The sequence below is a fragment of the Pseudorasbora parva genome, chromosome 1 (genome assembly GCF_024679245.1).
Source record: "Pseudorasbora parva isolate DD20220531a chromosome 1, ASM2467924v1, whole genome shotgun sequence".
In the NCBI taxonomy this organism is placed as follows: Eukaryota; Metazoa; Chordata; class Actinopteri; order Cypriniformes; family Gobionidae; genus Pseudorasbora; species Pseudorasbora parva.
Window position 1 is genome coordinate 57,249,462 of NC_090172.1, and position 22,560 is coordinate 57,272,021.

General features: G+C 37.7%; 1 protein-coding gene across 2 annotated transcripts in view; it reads right to left on the minus strand.

Moving 5' to 3' along the window:
- The window catches only part of ntn5 (netrin 5), a 33,461-nt gene that overhangs the window by 7,294 nt on the left and 3,607 nt on the right, over nt 1–22,560 (minus strand). For both annotated transcript variants that reach the window (XM_067446204.1, XM_067446195.1), the window contains exons 2-4: nt 10,605–11,968; nt 4,703–4,891; nt 2,680–2,829 (exon numbers count right to left, since the gene is read on the minus strand). In XM_067446204.1, the coding sequence (XP_067302305.1) occupies nt 2,680–2,829; nt 4,703–4,891; nt 10,605–11,955 (1,690 nt within the window). In that variant the 5' untranslated portion in view covers nt 11,956–11,968. The remainder of the gene's footprint in view (nt 1–2,679; nt 2,830–4,702; nt 4,892–10,604; nt 11,969–22,560) is intronic.

Here is a 22,560-nt window from a genome sequence, read left to right on the forward strand (position 1 = left end):
GGCGCCATTTTTAGCGGCAAAAAAAAAAAAAGAACAAATGAATCCCTTCACTAAGGGCCAGTATTGCCACAGTTACTTTGAAAAAGTAATCTGATTACTGATTACTGATTACTCCTTTAAAAAGTAACTTAGTTACTTTACAGATTACTTGATTTTAAAAGTAACTAAGTTAGATTACAAGTTACTTTATAAGTTACATTCAGCAGTTGCCGACAACACCCCTGCCGCCTCAAAATAAAAATGACAACTGTTTTTGGCAACACACTTTATTGCATTTATGCCCGAGCCTGACGGCCCCGACTTTTTTACGCCCATTTTTTTAGGCTTCTCCTTCGTTTTATATTTATTTTAATAATTAAAATGAACAATGAGATGTGCTGTTGGAAACAACATGAGACCATGATAGCTTGCGCCACTGTCAAGATATGGCTCGCGCAGGGTTAAAGAGTCCGTTTCTTCAGTGCAGCTGCTAGAGTTATGGCCTTTTTACAACTGGTTCCTTCATTCGTTTTCTCTGACCAGGTAGGCCTATCTATCTGATTGCGAAATGACCAGGAGTAGGCATAATGCATTCCGAGAGTCTTTCGAGACGTATTTAATTCCGATCACTCAAACAAACCAATTCAGAAGGTGCAAGAAAGCATTTCAAACTAAACCGGACAAATGTAAATGTATTGGTGGTTGTTTAAACCACATGTGTAAATTTTACTCCTGGCAAATAATTAAAAAATAAATGTGTGAGAGCTTGTTATGTTGTAGTCAGATAGATAACGGTGCTACTGCAACATCGCTGCAAATGAGTAAAGCAAGCCAACGCAAATGGCCGTAAATGAAACTTTAAAATAAGTCACACAAAACACAATCATCTTCAATATAAATTAATGAGACTAATGATCTCACCAGTGCTTAGGTCGCTCTCTCTCATATTGCGATCTATGAATTTGAAATGGGCTGCTGAATAAAATGCTAGAATCTTTTGCTTTGATGTGAACTCCGTTAAATGAGCATATACCGCGGGAATTGAAGATCGGATTTATATTAATTTTGCTGAAGTGTAAGGTAGGCTATAAGACAACCTGCATGTACTTTCTTTTCTTCTTTTTTTTAGATTGTGTAGCCCGTTTCGTTTTTTTTTGAGCGCCGTTGCGAGCAGTTGGACAGCCTATCAGCATGCCTCAGCTCGTCAAAAATGCCTTTGTGGTGGTATAATAACTAGCCTACTTTGTTTTTGATGTCAAAGTAGTTATATTTCGTTTCGTTTCTTTATTTAGATCATTTCAAAAAATGTTTAGAGCAATTTTTTGTTTGTTAAATTAAAGTTTTAATTTTTTTATGTGACGACCCAGTGAGTTAACCGCATGTTTAATAGCCTATAGTCTCTCAAACCAACTCTTGAATTGTCTTGCCTATATAAACTTTAATTTAACAAACAAAAAATTGCTCTGAACATTTTTCTTAATTAGGTTTATAAAGAAACGAAACGAAAAATAACTACATTGACATTAAAAACAAAACTGAATTATTTTACGGCTGCAACAATGTAAAAAAAACAAACAAAAAAAAAAACACGGGCTCCAGCCTGACTCGGGCTGAGAATTTTGATAAGCTGTCGGTTTTTACTAAGAAAAATGACTAAAATAGTAACTCACAGTGACTTGGATAAGTAACTTTAATCTGATTACTGGTTTGGAAATAGTAACGCGTTAGATTACTCGTTACTGGAAAAAAGTAGTCAGATTAGAGTAACGCGTTACTATGTAACGCGTTACTGGCATCACTGCTAAGGGCCCTTCTACAAATCCATTAGGGAAGGGAACATGTGATAGTCACTTCAAGGAAGTAATTTAATCGTTTATGATCATGTGACCCCTGAATCCTCACAATATATTTTAAATATAGATATGGCGGGAGAGTTGGAGTTAATGTATAAACGGAATAATAAAAATAAAAAAAAATGTGATATATAGACACATCTTCACATTGCTCTTATATTTTGTGTAATTTAATTACAGTTACTTCACAAGTAATTGAACTAATACTGTGTATAGACTGTAGAACAATTATATATAACACAATAGTGGAATTAAAATCAAAATTTAAAGTCTAACTTAAAAAGGCATGTTTTTTATGTATCCTCACATTTGTAATACATTGCTCAGTTAATAAGTAAAAATGATGTAGTTTTATATTATGTATTTGAATGAAAACAGAGCCATTTCATATCTATCATTGAATCGCTTATCGCTTCATAATTTTTGAAGAGAGTAATTTGTACAGTAATCTAATTACACTATTGAAGATGTAATTAGTAACTAGTAATTAATTACTTTTTTAGAGTAACTTACCTAACACTGGACCTAGATAACTACATGAGAGTTAATCAGACCTGAACATGTTTTTAATCCATCAAATATTCAGTTATGAATGTCATGCACATTTAATTGTAGCATGCCTATAGGCAAAACATGATGTAGCTTGATTAACACTGTGCAAACTGAGACTAAAATGTGATTTTGAAACTGACAAAATAGGGAGATAAACACTTCTATGCATCAAGCAAATGTGGTTAATCGGTGGGCCTATATCCTTATTAAACACAGCGATTGTTGTGGCCAGCAACTTTAGTTATTATGTATACAGAATACAATCGAAATGAGTAGTTTGAGGTGTGATACTTACGGACACATGGCCGGAGGGGGGAGTGACCTTGCTTGTACCCAGGGGCACAGCGGTTACACCTCTGTCCTGTGACTCCTTCTCGACACAAACACTGCCCTGTGGACTGGTTACACCAACGGCCCACTGCACCCATGGGGTGGCACTGACATGCTGAGAGAGACAAGTAAAAAATGGGATGAAAGGATGAAAGTGAAGAATGAGATTTGGATTTTTAAAGGGTAAGTTCATAGCCTGGATGCCAGCCGAACTCAGCCCTGCCCTCAACATTTGAGTTGGGCAGTTCGGTCTGGACTTGATCCATAGAGGAGTGATTATGCCCAAACAAAAACTGTTCGGACCAATGAAATCATCAGGGCGGGCTTTAGACGATGATGGACAGATGATAAACAGTAACGTAATCAATCACGTCCTCAATGCCGCTTGGGTTGCTTTTGTTCTAATCCTAAACGGAGAACTTACTCGTATATGCATTCACCTTTCTCTCGGATATGATGATCATGTTGGTAAGTAACTGTATCCTTAAATAATTTTTTTTACAAACACCGGCAAAGATAATTTATTCCAGCGTGCGTGCAGACAGGGTTGCCAAGTTTTACAACAAAACCTGCCAATTACTAGCCCAAAACAGTAGCTTCTCGGAGGGGGTTCTCCGGAAAAAAATGGCATTCGGGGGGTAAAATGTGTTATTTTGGCAAGGTTGCTTGCTCAAATTCCCATTCCTGGGTCTATATATCACATAATTGAGGTCACTTTAACCCACGGACATGGAAAACAACCCGCTGGAAAACCGCAGACTTGGCAACACAGTGCAGTTGAGTTCTGTTGACATTTGACAACTAACGTAATGCTTCGCTCTGTTGCTCTGATTGGTTGTTGGTCTAATCCAATTGATTTCTTTCCTGGTTCGGTTGAAACACGCCCCATAATCACAGCCCAATGGAGCAGTTTCAGACTCATATTCTGACTAGAATTGATTATGACCACGTCAGGCTAGTTAGTTCGCCCAAAAAAGAAAATTCTGTGAAAATCTCTCTAATTTTTCCAAACCTGTATGAATTTCTTTCTTCTGCTGAACATAAAAGAATATATTTTGAAGAATGTCAACTATCGCTGAAAGAAACTCATACAGGTTTGGAACAACTTGAGGGTGAGCAAGTTCATTTTTTGGATGAACTATCCCTTTAAAAGGACACACAAGGAGTGATGTAGCAAGAAGACGACTAGAGCAGTGCTGGGGGGAAAAAAAACATGCTTCAGAAGAGAATTATCATAAGACTAAGGGTATTAGTGTAAGACTAGACATATGAAGGGAAATGACGAGTAATGCTACACAGAACAAGGCAGCTGTGGTTCCTGTCTTCAGTTGTTACTCAAGTCTCATTGACCCCCGAGCAACATTTTCCCCATAAAACATATGTGTGATGGCTGGAGACCATCGAGAGGAAAGATCTGCTTCTCTGCTTCTGCTCAACCCCTTTTCATCCAAACAAAGCTCCAGCCGTCCTACAAACATTTATATACGCTTAAAAAATCAGGTCTGTTTTAACATTAACAAGTTCTAAATCTTTCACTACCCAAATTTTTAAAGATAATTCTATCACTTAATTCAAATATTTAGCTGTTAGCAGAGGTTTTATGGTATTTCCAAGACATAATTTAGATTGTGTATACATTTGCACACTAAATCACAAGTAAACATTGATGTATGATATGTATGCACAAGCATGCAGTGTAAACTGATGTTATATTGGGACATTGACTAAAATGCTCCGTGAGCGTGCCATAGACATGAGAGCAGTCAAAGGGCAAGTGTCAGTGGACATTCCATCACTCATAGTGTAGCCATAACATAGACACAAACTATGCTGCTTTCACACACCTCAGACCCCACAGGTGGCAAAGCTACACAAAAACATGTTTTTTTTCCACTTGTGGAACAGTAAGAATATATTCACTCACTGACATGGCAGCTTAAACATGATTTCCACAGAAAACATACACAGACAGATCAATTTTTACTGACGTTGGCAGGCCTTGCGGTGACTGAGTGGTTTGCCATGGTCACGCGTGTATCCATTCTGGCAGAACTGGCAGTGGCGTCCCATTGTGTGGTGCCGGCACTTCAAACAAATTCCTCCACTGACTCGACCAGACTGCTGATACACGGCCATACTGAACCTACACTTAGTAGAGTGACCGTTACATTCACATGCTGGAAGAGAAAGAAACAGACAAAGATGAGGGCAGCTAGAGGACTGAATGATGGCAGGAAAAACTAAATCCTTACAGTAGCTTCCTAAATGCTTACTTTATTTGAGAAACAAAACTGCATAAAATATAAATATATACGCATTAAGATTGTATCTTTCTTTTTTTCTTGCTGCACTTGCAGATTTTTTCTTATCCCAGTGCAGTAAGATAAAATTTACTCGTATTAAAGATTCTCTGACACCAAGTCATAGGCTGCATCCGAAACCACATACTATCTTGAGTAGGTACTTATTTTGAATAAGTACTTACTTTTCAAGCACTAAAAAATTATGATCTATGTAAGGAATAATTGACGAACTTAGGCGTGTTGTTTTTTGAATAATTCAGTGTATCGAGTCAGTTATTCCGCTTATACTATGGTTATCACGCCAGGTTATGTATTTCAAGACTTTTGTCAGTTTTTTTCCCTTGAAACACTCTTCTGTTTAGGACTAATTTCTTACACATCTTATCCCACGCCTCCGTTGCTAATTCCCAAATGTCGAGGCTTGAACCACTGATAGCAGTCTAATAGAGAGAGATTAAGCATGTGTGAATTACCTCAGAATGTGCATCTCTAAACAGCATTCGGCAAATGTGTGCGTCTCTACTAATAGCAAAATTGTACGTTTATCTGCTTCAAGAACAGCCCTGTTATTACCCTTACTAGTGAGAAATTCATGCAACTTTTTAAGTTGTTAAACTATTTTACTGATTCAAATCATTAGAGCAGCACTGACAAACACGTTTCTGTGTGAGTGTGTATCCGTGTCCGTACTTGTATATGTGTGCGTTTGAGCGATAGAGAGTATGTGCTTTCCCTACATAATCAAACATAATTTTGTGGCAAAAACATGGAAATAATTTGTTGTTTTTATGCTATTGTTTACTATATTTATTTGCGTCAGTGTCGCTGTGGGTTTTGGTTCTTTCTCCACTCCATTTATTATCCTAAATTAGATGCACCTGTTTGAGGTCGTTGGCTGCATAAAGACACCTGTCCACCCCATACATCAGTAAGAATCCAACTACTAACATGGCCAAGACCAAAGAGCTGTCCAAAGACACTAGAGACAAAATTGTACACCTTCACAAGGCTGGAAAGGGATACGGGGAAATTGCCAAGCAGCTTGGTGAAAAAAGGTCCACTGTTGGTTCCCCTGCTTAAATCAGCACATGTCCAGGCCCGTCTTTAGTTTGCCAATGACCATTTGGATGATCCAGAGGAGTCATGGGAGAAAGTCATGTGGTCAGAGTAGACCAAAATAGAACTTTTTGGTCATAATTCCACTAAACGTGTTTGGAGGAAGAAGAATGAAGAGTACCATCCCAAGAACACCATCCCTACTGTGAAGCATGGATGTGGTAGCATCCTGCTTTGTCCCATGTGCAGAAAACACCCCCAGAGCGACTGCACTGTATTAAGGAGAGGATGACCGGGGCCGTGTATTGCGAGATTTTGGGGAACTTCCCTCAGTTAGAGCATTGAAGATGGGTCTAGGCTGGGTCTTCCAACATGACAATGACCCGAAGCACACAGCCAGGATAACCAAGGAGTGGCTCTTTAAGAAGCATATCAAGGTTCTGGCGTGGCATAGCCAGTCTCCAGACCTAAACCTAATAGAGAATCTTTGGAGGGAGCTCAAACTCTGTGTTTCTGTGTGACTGATCTAGAGAAAATCTGTGTGGAGGAGTGGGCCAAAATCCCTCCTGCAGTGTGTGCAAACCTTGTGAAAAACTACAGGAAACGTTTGGCCTCTGTAATTGCAAACAAAGGCTACTGTACCAAATATTAACATTGATTTTCTCAAGATGTTCAAATACTTATTTTCCTCACTGTATATGGACATGTAATGCAGTCAAGACCTGCCTGGAACTACTTTAGCCATGCATTTCCCTGAAAACAAATGCACACCTTAGAACGTTCGTCAACCAATCAGATTAAAGCATTCAACAGCCCAGTAGTAGAAAATAGCATAAGTAGTATGAATGTCATTCGGACGTACTACCAAATCCACTTGAAGGCAAGCTAGCAACCTTAGCCGAAAAAAAGGTAACGCCCGCTAACGCTGCGGTACGCGGGGAAGGAGACAGGCCGTTTTTTGAATAGATGTCAATAGAGGAGAGACTTCACTACAAAATCACACCTGGAACATTAAAGTCTGTATTTGCACTGCCACTGAGCCAGAGAGAGCAGTTATCATACAGTACTTACTGGTATAAAACAGCTTCACAAACAGTCAGCCACAAAGTTTATTTCAGTGTTATTTCTGTGTTAAAAATATTCATATTATCCCAGAAGTACTAGGATAAAATTTGTAATTGGATGTAAACATATGTCTATGGAGGCCTTTTGAAAGTAGGGGAGACCGGGTATGGTTGTAACACTTTACAACCAGCTAACTACCCCCTTTTTTTTTAGCTACACGTCTGAAACTTTTAGGCAAAGTACCATTTTGTATTTTTCTACTACAAATGACAACAATTAAAAAAAATCAACTACATCACAGACTTTGTGAGATATGACAAATACTAATTGGTCCTTTGTTACAACCTACCCCCCTACTGTATGTTGTAACACATACTGGGGTAAGCAGGGCTGGCCCAGACCAATTTGCTGCCCTAGGCAAGATTTTACTTGGTGCCCCTTGTATCAAGATTCTTATATGTTGGTTGTGTTTTTATATTTAAAAAAATAAATAAATGCACACACACACACACACACACACACACACACACACACACACACACACACACACACACACAGCCCCTAAAACTACCCATCACCGGAAACATTCTGCATTTTTACTTTCTCAAAAAAACTCATCCTGTATGATTTAAAAGCCTTTTGAAAAGTGGGGACCGCTGGCTGTTTCCCACAATGTAGGTAATCTCAGGTTTTACTATCCTTATTGGGACATCTGGTCCCCACAATATAATATAAACAAGGACACACACACACACACACACACACACACACACACACACACACACAAACACACACATACAAAAATGTGTGTATGTATATATCCTCCACTAAACTATGCATGCTCATTTTTTTCACCATGAATTCAACTTTTTAAGAAATGTTTATATTTAGTGTGCATTTTATTTTATTTTTTAGCTATTTTACATAAACCTGTTTATAAATATCATTACTAATTTCAGAAAATAATATTTTTTAAAAACGCCATATATCCCCTTACAATTGCACAACTGAGTAAAAACATTAGTCAATTAAAAAAATTATATATGTTTATAAACAATTTCAATTATTTATTACAGATTCTGATCACCCAGAACAGCTGCTTACATAATGTTTAAGGTAAAAATAACTGGAATTAATAAGCAAACATTCATATTTAGATAAAGCATTTAGATAAACTGTTCATTTATTTCATCACTTTACCTCTGTCTTTATCCCCTTATTCCTTATCTTTCCTGTATCAGAAGGCTTCGGTCTTTTTGACACATTGGCCATCCGTCATAAATAATTAGGCAACTTTCACTGTCTGGCGCGTGAACAAGCACATTAAAAACGAAAGCGCGAGAGGCGACGCGAACAAATTCCCCAATGTTAAACTGATCGCGCGTTCAATATCGGACACACTAAAGCACTCGCTGGGCAGGAGGAGATTTATGCGGTGGTCTGGGAAGAGTCTGGGGATTTGTTTAAGGTTTGTTTGATAATATTTCAAATTAATATTAATAAAAAAGTAGCAGTAATAAAACACTCATTTTGGCGCCCCTATGGACGAGTGGCGCCCCCTAGCATTTGCCTATTTTGCCTATGCCACGGGCCGGCCCTGGGGGTAAGATGAAACAGGTAGACAAAATCCTCAAAAACTTAGGGTACTCCTAGTGGTATGCCACAACAGTTTTTTTTAATGAATGGCTGCAACAATAAAATGTATATATGAGGAGTGTATGTGCATATTGTGTGTTTTGTGTGTGTGTGTGTGTGTGTGTGTGTGTGTGTGTGTGTGTGTGTGTGTGTGTGTGTGTGTGTGTGTGTGTGTATATGTGTGTGTATATGTGTGTGAGAGAGAGTAAATTAACATAAACATAGGCATTCGGTAGAGTTATTAAAATGTTAACCTAAGCCGCCACTGTCGCACATTGTTTAGCTAGCGGTATTAGCATGGTGCTTTGAAATTAGCAGGATTAACACAATTCTTTACTAGAGAAACTACAATTTGACCTGATATAACTCTTACAACATTATTTACAATGGTGGAGTACTATACAAAATATTGTCTTTTTTAACCTCAGAATTAGAATTGCTGCTGTAGCTTCAGCAACACAGACTGGAAAACCTCCTTGTGGGATCGTAAAGGAAGCCAGAGGAAACTGAAACTGTCAAATGACTCCTATCTTATCCGTGATTCATGGAATTGGTAGTGTTACAACTCTCCCTGTGTTACAACTATACCTGGTCTCCCTTGTAGCTATTGTATCGATTACATTGTAATACCAGTAGGTGACGACAAGTGACTATTAAAAATAAAAAAAATTAATTGAATTATTCATTCAAGAGATTCGTTCAAAAACACTGATTCATCTAGTAAAGAAAAAAGTATATTATATGTTATATAAAGTCTACTATATAGTAGTGAATTATGGATTTCGGACACAGCCTTATTATGATTAGCCAGCATGCATTGCGACTGGAATCAAATCCGAGGGAGTTTGATCTGATTACCCACCAGGATTGTAAAACATCATCAATCCAATCATCCAAAGTAAAATAAATTGTATGAAGTTTTGCTTATCATGTAAATTAATTTAAAGGTTTAGTTCACCCAAAAATGAAATTTATTTCATTAAGTACTCACCCTCGTGTCATTGGACACCTGTAACACCTTCGTTCATCTTCGGAACACAAATGAAGATATTTTTGTTGAAAGCTGAGAAAGGCTTCAGAAAGGCCTCCATTGGCATTCAGTGCATTCCCACTGACCCACTCACAAGTCGTTACAAAGTCCATCTCACTACAGTGGCTGTACAATAATTTTACGAAGCGACGAGAATAGTTTATGTGTGCAAAAAAAAATCAAAATAATGACTTTATCCACCAAGTTATTGTCTTTCGTGCAGGTCTCTGACGTGAACTCACGCAATAGCGGCGCTCCTCCTCTTCCGGGTCATGTATTGAGCTGCGTCATATTCTTGGGCATGTGTCGAGTTCACGTCAATAACTTGGTGGATAAAGTCATTATTTAGATTTTTGTGCGCACAATAACTATTTTCGTCATGGACTTTGTAACGACGTCTTTAGTGCCTTTATGGGTCTTGTGAGAAGGTCAGTGGGAATGTACTGAATGCCAATGGAGGCCTTTCTGAAGCCTTTCTCAGCTTTCAACAAAAATATCTTCATTTGTGATCCGAAGATGAACGAAGGTGTTATGGGTGTCCAAACGACATGAGGGTGAGCAATTAATGAAATCATTTTCATTTTTGGGTGAACTAACCCTTTAAGAATTTGGTCAAATCAACAAACAATACTAATATTTTTGTTTTACAGTGGTTTACAATGTAGATTTGTACACGCTTTATGTGATATTGTGTGGAAAATATGCCATTAATTATTAAACAGTGAATTATTCTAAATACTATTTAAAAAATGGACAGTTAAGCACAGACAGACCATCAGACACACACAGGCTCAAACTCACGGACGCACGGGTGTGGTTGGCTGGGTGTGGCCCGTTGCCATGGGCGATCATAAAAAAATGTCTCACATACGTCACAGTCCGGCCCAGATGTGTGATGCTCACATTGACACACGGCGCGCCCCTGGTTATCACGGCGACAGCGAGAGGCGTGGCCGTTGCACTTGCACCTGCCCCCGACCTGTAGGTCAGAAAGGGCGAGAGGGGGTTTGGCTGGGGCGTAAAGAGATGATGGGACGAGGTGTTGCGAGGCGCTTTTTCTCGATTTAGAACGGGACTTCCCCCTCCCTCCATTGTTTCTCCTTCTCCTCAACTCTCGCCCTTTGGAGCCCGGCTGCGGGATATTTAGGGACCAATCACATGTGCCATTCTGGCAGGGCTTGTAACCGTCCCTCTTACGGCCCCTTCCCACTCTACCTTGAGATCCCATCTCCTTTTGGGTAACATTGTGGCCGCTTTGCTGCACTGTGCTTTTATTCCTAACTCTCTGTGTTGAAGTCTGTTTTTCACGACTATTTCCCCAAATTTCAGATGTCTTAACGCCAGAGTTTTTCTCGCCAAACCTCAGAACTTTGTCTCCTCGTTCTCTCCATCTAAACGCGCCTCCCACTTCATTCAATTTCTCCTCTCTTTTTTTCATTTTGTCCAGTGATTGATGAAACACTATCTTTATGTCTGTTGCAGTAACCCAGTCTTGGAGCCCTGGACTATAGTCAAAATCCGGCGAGGAAGGACGTCCATCTAAAGTCGAGAAGGCCAGCATGACATTTCCACGATGCTTCTGCAGTGGTCTGGGATCTGAACACAGCGGCTCCGTCTCCTGGTGCTTTGTCAAAGCGATAGACTGTGCAGGACGGCTGAATGCACCCATGCAGTCGCTTGAGTAAAACTGTAGAGGACGCCAGCTCCTGCCAAAGTCCATTGACTTCAAGATGGAGATGGAGAAGGACTCCATCGACTCCACCTGTTGACAAAACTGAAGACTAATGTAAGTGACTTCAAAGCGTCTGCCCAGGGGAACTGTCAAAGTCCAATCCCCAGCAGCCGAGCTTTCGGCAGCCGTCCAGCACGTCAGATTATGGGGGTTGTGAAGATCTGTTAGAGTGCTGATGTTGGTTTTGGGTCCTTGCTGGAGGTCCTCCATCGTCACTGGCATCCCGTAGGCCGTGTTGATGAATTCAGATAGGCAGTGGCGTGGACGCCCGTCCAGTTGGTAGCAGGGGTCATGAGGAGAGATCCAGCTGAGAGGAGACTGAGAAAGTAGAGGAGAAAGATGGGAGAGAGGGAAGAGGGTGAAGAGGAAAAGAGGGAGGAAGGAGAGTGTCTGGAAAGGAGGGGAGTGATATCTGGACATGATGTCGTCAAGCCTGTAACAGTAGGAAAGGAGAAAAGAAAGATTAAAACATTCATAAGAGGTTCAGGATACTGATGGATTTACTTGATATTTGAGTGAAGCGATATGGATTTTCACTATTAAAAACATCCCAGCTCACGGCACTCATTCTAGTCGACCATTTTACACACAATCCATCCAATCAGAGACCCGTTTGTCAGCAGGAGGCCTCTCTTTATCTGGTCTAGGTCAATGCAGCTTACCTCAATGCTTTTCAATATATATTCATCTTGACATTTTCTACTCTAGGGCATGTGAGTGTAAACGCAGAGAGAATGCAAGACATAGAGCATGTGGAGAAGCTGCTCCAACGCCTTTCTCGTTTATCATATTTATGGCTTTACACTCTCTAAAACTGCCCAATCCAGATGGGGAATTAAGAGTGGAGATAGGAAGATCACTTTATAGAAAGGACTAAAGCCCGGGACACACCAAGCCAACATCAGATAACTAGCGGCGATGAAAGCTGACTTGATTAAAGCTGTTGTAGAACTGATAATGTTGTAGCCTCTCATCTATGGGATCAAATTCCTGCCAAATGTATTGCGGTCAATAAAAATAAGGGTGAATCAATTTTGTTTTTTAAATATGTGAAAATATAACGCACAAAACTGAAAAATCAATGCAAAGTTAACCAGAATCACAAACAACGCAGTCACAGAAATAAAAATAATAAGCGTGAGTCAAACATTTTTAACAAGTTTAAAATTATAATACTCAAAACAGAATCATGAATTCAGAATTATCTGAATCGCACACAAAGTCATGTTTTCTGCTTTTAATTTAAAAAAATGGTATGCCTGTGCACTTTTCTCCTTTGCTCTTGTTTCCACATTCTGCGCTTGCTTTTCCAAATGTTGCAGTTCGAGTTTCATGTAAATCAGGGGCGGGTCTTAGCATCACCATTGGTCCACTAGTTCTAGATTGACAGATCATCCTCTAGCCAATCAAACGAAGAGGGAAGTTGATGTCACAAAAGCCCCTTTCACACTGCACGTCGGACCCGCAATATTCCCAGAACATTGCCGGGTCGCCTTCTGTGTGAAAGCAGGCACGTCCCGGAATTGATTACCGAATTGAACCCGGGTCGGGGACCTAGTAACATTGCGGGATTCGACCCCGGGACGAGCGCTGTGTGAACAAAAGCCGAAACTAATGCCGCAACGTGTACGTAGTTATCGAGCTTTTTTTTTCAATAATGCAACCCTGCAGTGCCAGAAGAGCTAGTCTGTGTTTTAAACACAGAGAGTGTTCGTATACAAAAGAAACTAAAATTAAACAAGCAGAAATGTGCGCAAACTGGACACAAGTCGAGACCACGGAGCTCCTTACTATCCGCGCTGAAGCTGAGATCGCTCGCCGTTATACGTCACATCAGGATGTCACGTGTCAACTCAACCCGGGACCGTTACGGGTTGTGTGTGAAAGCGCACATATTACGGTATTTCGCTGGCAGTGAGAATGGACCAAATCTAGCGGCCCGGGAACAAATGCCGGGTCGCATTATCCTTGTATTTGCAGAAATCGTAGTGTGAAAGGGGCTCAAGCGACTCACGCCTCAGTTCAGCCAGCTGCTGTTGACTTGAGCTCGAGTATAACGCGCTCTCTATTTGAATTCATGATTCAGTTTTGAGCATTATAATTTTACCCTTGTTTAAATGTTTGACTCAAGCTTATTATTATTTTTTATTTTTGTGACCACGTTTTGTTATTCTGGTTAACTTTGCATTGATTTTTCAGTTTTGTGCGTTATATTTTTACATGTGTTTTTTACATTTTGATTCACGCTTATTATTTTTTTATGCGTGACCGCAATACATTTGGCGGGAATCTGATCCCATACTCGTCAAGCTGCGCTTGAACACACCAACAGGACTAAAGGCGACTGTCAACTAGCATGTGCGTTCTGCGCCTGTGTGCAAGGAAATATTTGTCTATATAGTCTATTTTCGTCATTCAGGTATACAAATCGTCAACAAAGCAGCAGCTTTTGTACTTTTTAGCCTGTTGAACACATGACCAAAGAACCACACTGGAATCTTTGATTATATATAAAGAGAAAGACATCCTGTTTTTTTTTAATCTTTATTTTTAGTGTAATGAAATCACTTAAGAATGTACATATAGAGTAAAAATGTAATTCAGTATAACTAATAACTATAACTAACATGGTTTTCTAACTAACTGGCATCTTTTGCAGATTATTTGGCCATCATTCTTGCAGAAAGGGCCAGCACATCTCACAAAAACATTTGCAGCGTGGACAAATTTTACACCACTTCCTTTTTAGCCAACGTTATGCAAAAGTTTGGACTGACCTACAGGTTGTGGTCTTTTAGGGGCCGTTGACACGACACCATTAGCTTTTTCGTCATGCGCATGCGTATTACAAATTCAGTGTATAGGCATTTGTGAGAATCTATACAACAATGGCAGACTACAGGACTGTGGTTTTGCTGCTCAAGATAGTGAGTTTACTAATGCTTCTCCAGTAAAGTGTTGATTTACTGCACCAGTACTGCGACCAGCGGAGACACATTATTAACATTCTTCAAATTCTAACATTGCCAGTTAATTCTAATTTTGGCATCACCAACTACTGGCCAGGCATGCATAACACAGCGTTTTTAGACATTTTTACAACATTGTCATCTATACGTGAAAGTTAAAAAAAAAAGAAAGAAAGGAAAACCTTTTAAATTTTTAAGTGCATTGTTGTTGTATAAACGTACCCTTAGATAGAGAGAACCTTTAATACATGTGTGTCCAAACAAGGGCTGAGTAGTGCATTTATGAAAATGTTTTTTGGAAAATGATAATAAATGAGGGCAAAATCCTGTGGTGCATTGACACTTAAATACATTGAAATGTAGATTTGTCATGATTTAGGATTAAATATAAATGTGACCCTGAATCTCAAAACTAGTCATAAGTCAAGATCATGTTCCATGAAGATATTTTGTAATTTTCCATTGCATTGCTACACTGTAAAAAATTATTTAGAAAAAAAGTTACCTGGTTGCCTTAAAATTTTGAGTTCATTGAAATTGAAATTTTGAGTTAATACAATGAAAAAATGTTGAGATTCGACAACCTTTATTAAAATATTATTAAAAGATTTTGTAAGCATATTGGATAATTGTGTGTGTTTTATTTCTGATTACACAGTGAAACATGCCAAATAGTGCTATTTTCATGATTTGTTAATTTTTTTATGTGGTTCAGATACAAAAAATGTTTTGAGTTTCTATTTATTAAACTAATTTCCTTCATTGTGTCAACTCAAAATTTTAATTTCAATAAACTCAAAATTTTAAGGCAACCAGGTTACTTACTTTTTTAAGTTAAACCAACAAAAAACAACCACAATTTTTTACAGTGTAAGGACTTCATTTGGACAACTTTAAAGGCAATTTTCTCAATATTTAGATTTTTTTTTTGCACCCTCTGATTTTCAAATCTCATCCAATTATTGTCCTGTCCTAACAAACCTCACATCATGGAATCAATTGAAGCAATGGAAAGATTATTTATTCAGCTTTCAGTTGATGTATAAATCTCAATAATAATAAAAAATACTCTTTATGACTGGTTTTGTGGTCTAGGGGAAAAAATATAAAATTTTACAATATAAAATATTTATATTGGAAGAGATAGTGTATTGATATTCTGACTATATATATATATATATATATATATATATATATATACACTGTAAAAAATTATTTAGAAAAAAAGTTACCTGGTTGCCTTAAAATGTTGAGTTCACTGAAATAAAAATTTTGAGTCAATACAATGACAATTTTTTGAGATTCGACAACCTTTATTAAAATATTATTAAAAGATTTTGTAAGTATTTTGGGTACTTGTGTGTGTTTTATTTCTGATGATGCAGTGAAACATGCCAAATAGTGCTATTTTCATGATTTATCAAATTTTTTATGTGGTTCAGATACAATGATATTTTGAGTTTCTATTTATTAAACAAATTTCCTTCATTGTATCAACTCAAATTTTTAATTTCAATAAACTCCAAATTTTAAGGCAACCAGGTTACTTAATTTTTTTACAGTGTATATATATATATATATATATATATATATATATATATATATATATATATATATATATATATGTATATATATATGTATATATAATAAAATATTATTTTGACAAAATAAAACGCCATGGTCCTAAAATGTATTAGGAAATGCATGTGTCTTTATGGTCCCCTTTAAAAAGATCTGTGGTAGTAATCACATACAAGATATATGAGGAATGCATAGATTTTATTGAAAACTTGCATTGCCATAAATCACACTTAATTGGGTCAGTTTGACCCCCTTTATGCGTTCGAGTGTTAATACGTCACTTTAGGGTCTAAAAGTCCCATCTATTCCAGGACTCAACATTTGATCGGCACCCCTGAGCCCTGACTATAAATTCCAGATAGTTATTCACTTCAGGATATATGGCTAAAGAAATCCTTCCTCGCTCTATGTGTGGGACAATGAGAAAGATTATGGGGAGAAAAGAAGAGAAAGTGAGAAGGACAGAGAAATGAGGGGATCTGTGCTAAGATTAGAAGATAAAATAGAGTGGCAGATTTATAGAATGAATGTGAGAAATGCATGTTCGACTTGAGCCACTTCCTTTGGCAGGACGGCGTAAGCTTGTGCCCGCCTGTCTGCAGGCGCTCGGTAATGAATCTCTGTCTTCTTGGCCCGATGATGGAGTCTGTTTATTTATCTGATGAGAATCTACACCAGAAATCTCGCCTGCAGACATGAGAAACAATGCGCTCACTTATCCTCAGACAGAGTGATGTAGAGCCCTGACAACTTGTGGGTTTAGAAACAGGCCGGCAGATGGGCTGCATTTGAGAGCTAACACCCTTCGCTTTCAATGAAACGCACTGTAAAACCCTTAGTGTTCGGTCCGTGCCTCGTACACTCTTCGAAAAAAGGGGTTCATTGGGGTTCTATAAAGAACCATAGGGTTCTTTACTCAACTCCAAAGAATCTTTTTATGCTAAAAAGGTTCTATAATGACAAGAAATCCATTACGAAACAAAATTATATTGCAGTATAGTGGAAAATATAATGCAATACATTAGGCAATATATTCACATATATGAAATGTTATATTAATATATTGCAATATATTGAAAGCAGCAATCATTTGTATATTTTGCAATATATTACATGATATTTTATAATACTATCAATATATTATTCCATATATTTACAATATATTAAAATAAATTTCAAGTAATATATTGGTAAATATATTTTCCTTTCGTAAGGGAAGAACCCTTTTTGTCACAAAGGTTCTTTAGGCTATTGCTCGTTCATGTATTACGTTATTCTGCAACATTTTAGTTGTAAGTTAATTATTGTTTATTAAACTGTTGTAGTAACTTAAAGGGTTAGTTCACCCAAAAATAAAATGTATGTCATTAATGACTCTCCCTAATGTCGTTCCTCACCCGTAAGACCTCCGTTCATCTTCAGAACACAGTTTAAGATATTTTATATTTAGTCCGAGAGTTCAAACAGTTATGAATCAGTGTATTGATCCGAATCATGAATCGATATGCTGATTCATGACCGTTTGAATCTTTATGTGAGGATTGAAAACAAACCCGAAGAGAAGACAATGCTGAATAAAGTCGTAGTTTTTGTTATTTTTGGACCAAAATGTATTTTCGATGCTTCAAGAGATTCTCATGAACTAACTGATGTCCCATATGGACTACTCTGATGATGTTTTTATTCCCGTTCCGGACATGGACAGTATAGTGTGCATACACTTGCATACGCTCTCGGACTAAATATAAAATATCTTAAACTGTGTTCTGAAGATGAACGGAGGTCTTACGGGTGTGGAACGACATTAGGGCGAGTCGTTAATGACTTAAATTAAATTTTTGGTTGAACTAACCCTTTAAAATCACATTTTAATCATGCTGATTTTTGGAGAAGAAAAACTGAAATGGCACTCTTCATGTGATATTAACTACATAAAATGAGATATATATACATATAGATATATACATTATTTTCTAACCCCCATATCTTGAATTTTGTGATCATTCACATGCATTCATAAATACCTTTGAATACACTGAATAATGCAGTGAAATGTTTGTCAATAATATGAAATATTTAATCCGGAAAGGACAAAACAAATGATAATGAATGAATGAATGAACCCCTAAAAGGTTCCATATAGAACCTTTGTCTTGGTTACATAGAACCCTAAAGGGTTCTTTTGATTGAATCCTTACAGGGATAGTTCACTTTAAAATGAAAATTCTGTCATCCTTTACGCGTCCTCAAGTTGTTTCAAACCTGTATACATTTCTTTCTTCAGCTGAACACAAGGGAAGATATTTTGAAGAATGTCAGTAACCAAACAGTTAACTGGAGCCTTTGACTTCCAATAGTATTTTTTTTCCTACTATTGAAAGTCAATGGCTCCAGTTAACTGTTTGGTTACTGACATTCTTTAAAATATCTTCCCTTGTGTTCAGCTGAAGAAAGAAATTTATACAGGTTTAAAACAACTTGAGGACGCGTAAAGGATGACAGAATTTTCATTTTAAAGTGAACTATCCCTTTAAAAAGGGTTCTATAGAACCTTTTATGGGTTCCAAATACGTGGCGCCTAAAGAACCTTTTAAGGTAATTTAAGGTTCTATATAGAACCTTTTCTCCTAAGAGTGTATGATCAGTTGTTAACTGTTAGAAGTGCATCTTATGGACACTTTAGTGCATCACCTGCTCTCAAAGTTCTGAAAATATGCCTAAGTGCTGATGATTGATGATGTCCTAACAAGCGTTTGACATTGACAGCGAAGTCAGCAGGGATGCATAAACGTCCCGGTTGGAGAGGGGAGCACTGAGAGATTCACGAGAGGCGTCACTGGCTCAATTAGCTCATAGGCTGAAATATGAGGCCCCCTGAGGGACAAAGGTCAAAGAAAGCGCACCGAGAGGTAAAACCACACACTGGCTTATCTATTGTTCTTTGGATTTCTAATACATATTTTAAATAATTATGCTTTTTTTCATGCACTTTAAGCATGTTTGCTCTGAAAAATCTGACGCAGGGTGAGGAGCGGCCAGCTGCGGGACGGTCCAGCGCTCTTCCCCGCATTCCCAAGGTCCGGTGTGCAGCTCATTCCACACATGTTTTGTCGTGCCCCGGGGGAAAACTGAGAACACTGTGAAAACCCCTTCCGCATTAATTGATCGCCTGATTAATTGAATCTCCGGTTTCGGAGAGGCGGCAAAGTATCTGAGGGCGATGCGTAAGACTGTAAGTTGGGAAAGTGATGAGGGTGTGGAGATATTCACGGCTGTCTGGACTCGGACGGGCAGGGAGGGTTTTGATATTCTCTTAGCATGATTTGCGTTTGTCCCTGACTTCATTGCCCCACTAGCTAATTAAACATAGCTCATTATTACACATAGCTACTTGAATCTGATGAACTGAAGCTTAACCGATGTGTTTATTGAGCTTGTAAGCCCCTTTCTAGAGGACAAATTCAGGCTTGTTCAGCTCTAGACTTTGGTATCCAGCACCTGGATACAGTTTCCACAATTTGCCTCGCTCTTACCATAAATTCACACCCAGCGTATAGGGTGAGAGCTGCTAAGTGTCCTGTCCTGTTCACCAGAAGTTAGCTTTGAAAACGATCGGGGGCACTTCTTCTTCATAAGTTATCACAAAGTCAGACAGAAATGATCGGATCAGCTTTGTTTGTGCTCGCGCCAACAAGACGAGGCCTTGACTGATAGCCTTAGACTGGGGGATGGCGATACGAACAGATATGTTTAGCCTATAATAGTTTGCCAAAAATATATTTCATCAAGCTAATATAAAAATTGCTCACAAGCATGAAAATAATGGGACTGTAAAAAAAAGGAGTTAGACTTATTGGCTACACTGAATTTACTGGACATTTTAACCATGTTTGGGTCGAAATATGACTTGAAAGTCAGTGGGCCTATTTAAAATAAAAATATAAAATAAACAAGTTTGCCTATTTACATTTCAAATGAACTGATGCTTACATTTATTGAACGCTTTTCCACTAAAATTAGTAGATTTAAATGAGTAGACATTTGCTTAATCCATTCGTTTTAGGAATAGGCCTGCATGAATTAATTTGGTTGAGCTGAATTTGTAGGGTAAAGATCTATAATCGTAAGATTTATAATCGTTTAAATATGAGGTGGTGAATGTGGGCCTTTGAATGAGATCCCATAACAATTTAACATAGATTTACAGTAGTAACAAATAAATATTTTATACTTTTATATAAAATTATCCATATAATGTTTGTTTTTTTTAATATGATTGTTTCATTATCTCTAAGGTGGACACCCAAATTAATATATGATATTTACCATCTGAATCTAATCATGTCACGTCAACAAATGGAAAAGTCAGCCAGCTGTTCATCATCATGTTAAATATTGTGGCTTTTGGCCCAACAGCAGAGGTGACTGACCCCAAATACCATACATTTACATATTCTTCCCTTACTTAAAAAAAAGTAGCATTAATTACCTTGACTGAACAAAACTGAAAAACATTAACAAGGCCTTTGTGACAAAATTTAGAAATTGTTATCAATTATCATTTGATACATAAATCTACAACATGAAAAACATGAAATATTAGCACAGAATTAACTTTGTGCCGCTGACCAAGATCACTGCAAAGATCCGGCAAATCTACACGTGCACCATCTAGTGGTTTAAAAAAGAATAAAGTCAAATACGCCTTTTACCCCTGTGCGCCTCTAGCTGTTGTGTGTCATTTCTGTGCAACCGAATGTAAGTGCAGAAATAAATCGTGTTTAAGTCCGACATCGATTAAACATATAACCCCACCTCCAATGCAGGAGTCAGTCAACACAAATAGAGTGATTTTCATACGGTTTATAATTTTTGAGAAAGTGCGAATGGCGCACTTGGTTGTGTCTGCGTCGTGAGGTGGGATAGGAGAAAGTATTTTACTATTTTATATTATATAAAATAAATAATAATAAAATAAAATAATGCTAATCTAGCTAGTTGACTTTGATACGTCTTTATTCTTCTCAAGTTCTTTAAAGGATTAGTTCACTTCAAAATGAAAATTATCTGATATCCCCCCATCTCATCCAAGATGTTCATCTTTCTTCAGTTGAAAAGAAATGACGTTTGTTTTTTGAGGAACACATTCCAGGATTTTTCTCCCCATCATAGACTTCTATGGCATCCAAAATGTTGAAGGACCAAATCAATGCAGTTTTCAAAGCGTGTCGAATGGCTTTAGAGGCTCTGCACGATCCCAGCCGAGGAATAGGGTCTCATCTAGCAAAATGATTGGTAATTATTTATTTATTTTTAAATGAATATACTTTTTAACCCAAAATGCTTATATTGCGCTGTTTTGCTACATTTACAATTACGCCTGTATTGCAATAACGACTTTTACAAAAAAACACTACATTTTCAACTTCAAAATCGTCCGACATTGTTTTTGTGCTAAAGGGCATTTGTATTAGTATTTGCATGCGCTTTGTAAACACTGGGGTGTTATTTTCGCCTCCGTATAGCATGACTTTTACAACGTGATTGCACAATCACTAGTAAATATCAGGCAATTTTCATTTTGAAGTGAACTACTCCTTTAAGTTGAACAGAGATTAAATTAAATCCACAATATGTCTTTTTTCGTCGCTTGAGGGCGCTTATTAAAAACAAAGCCGTAGTTTGATGATGCCTTGATTTCGCAGAGCTTTTATTCTGCTTGCGCTTCTTCCGCTCATGTGTATGTGGGAGAACACAGCGCTGTTTATCGTATTAGATACACTATTTGAGTGTGTTGAAAATTATGTTATAATGCTACTCTGTGCGTTCACTCGGCTGCTATAAGACACTCGTTCGCACTGCAGTGAGATAGATCGATATTAGGCATGATAAAACATGGTACTCGCGGTAAATAAGAAAACGACATCTAAACAATAAGACTGAGTTGAGATATATAACAATGATTAGTCTCCAAACAGTTACTCACCAGCCTGATAAAACACATAATATATTAAAGCAACTTTGGGGTTTCCATGGTTTCAACAAAATTAAACACTGAGGGTAATTTAGGTATGTCAGTGATCCTGATTAAAAATACTTATCTCTCTGGATTTAAACATTCTTTGAAGAATTTTTTGGATAATGTAAGTACACAAGTCAACAAAATATATAACGTTGTTCTAGTGGGCTTTGTATATTTTAATACAAAAATCTTACATATTGTGCCTTTAAGTTGTCATATAGCTAGAATAATACATTTTATGACAAATACATAAATAAAAACTGTGTGACAAAAACAAGAATAGGTTTTTAGCCAGATAAATAAAATCATCATATATGCAATAAAAGCCAATGATTTAGAATGTGATAGAAAGTCTCCCTCTTTTTCTCTCTGAAATATGATTTTGCAGACATTTGGCAGGACTCGGGTCTATTCTTAGGAGAGCTGGATACCTGTCAGTTCCCGCGCACACAG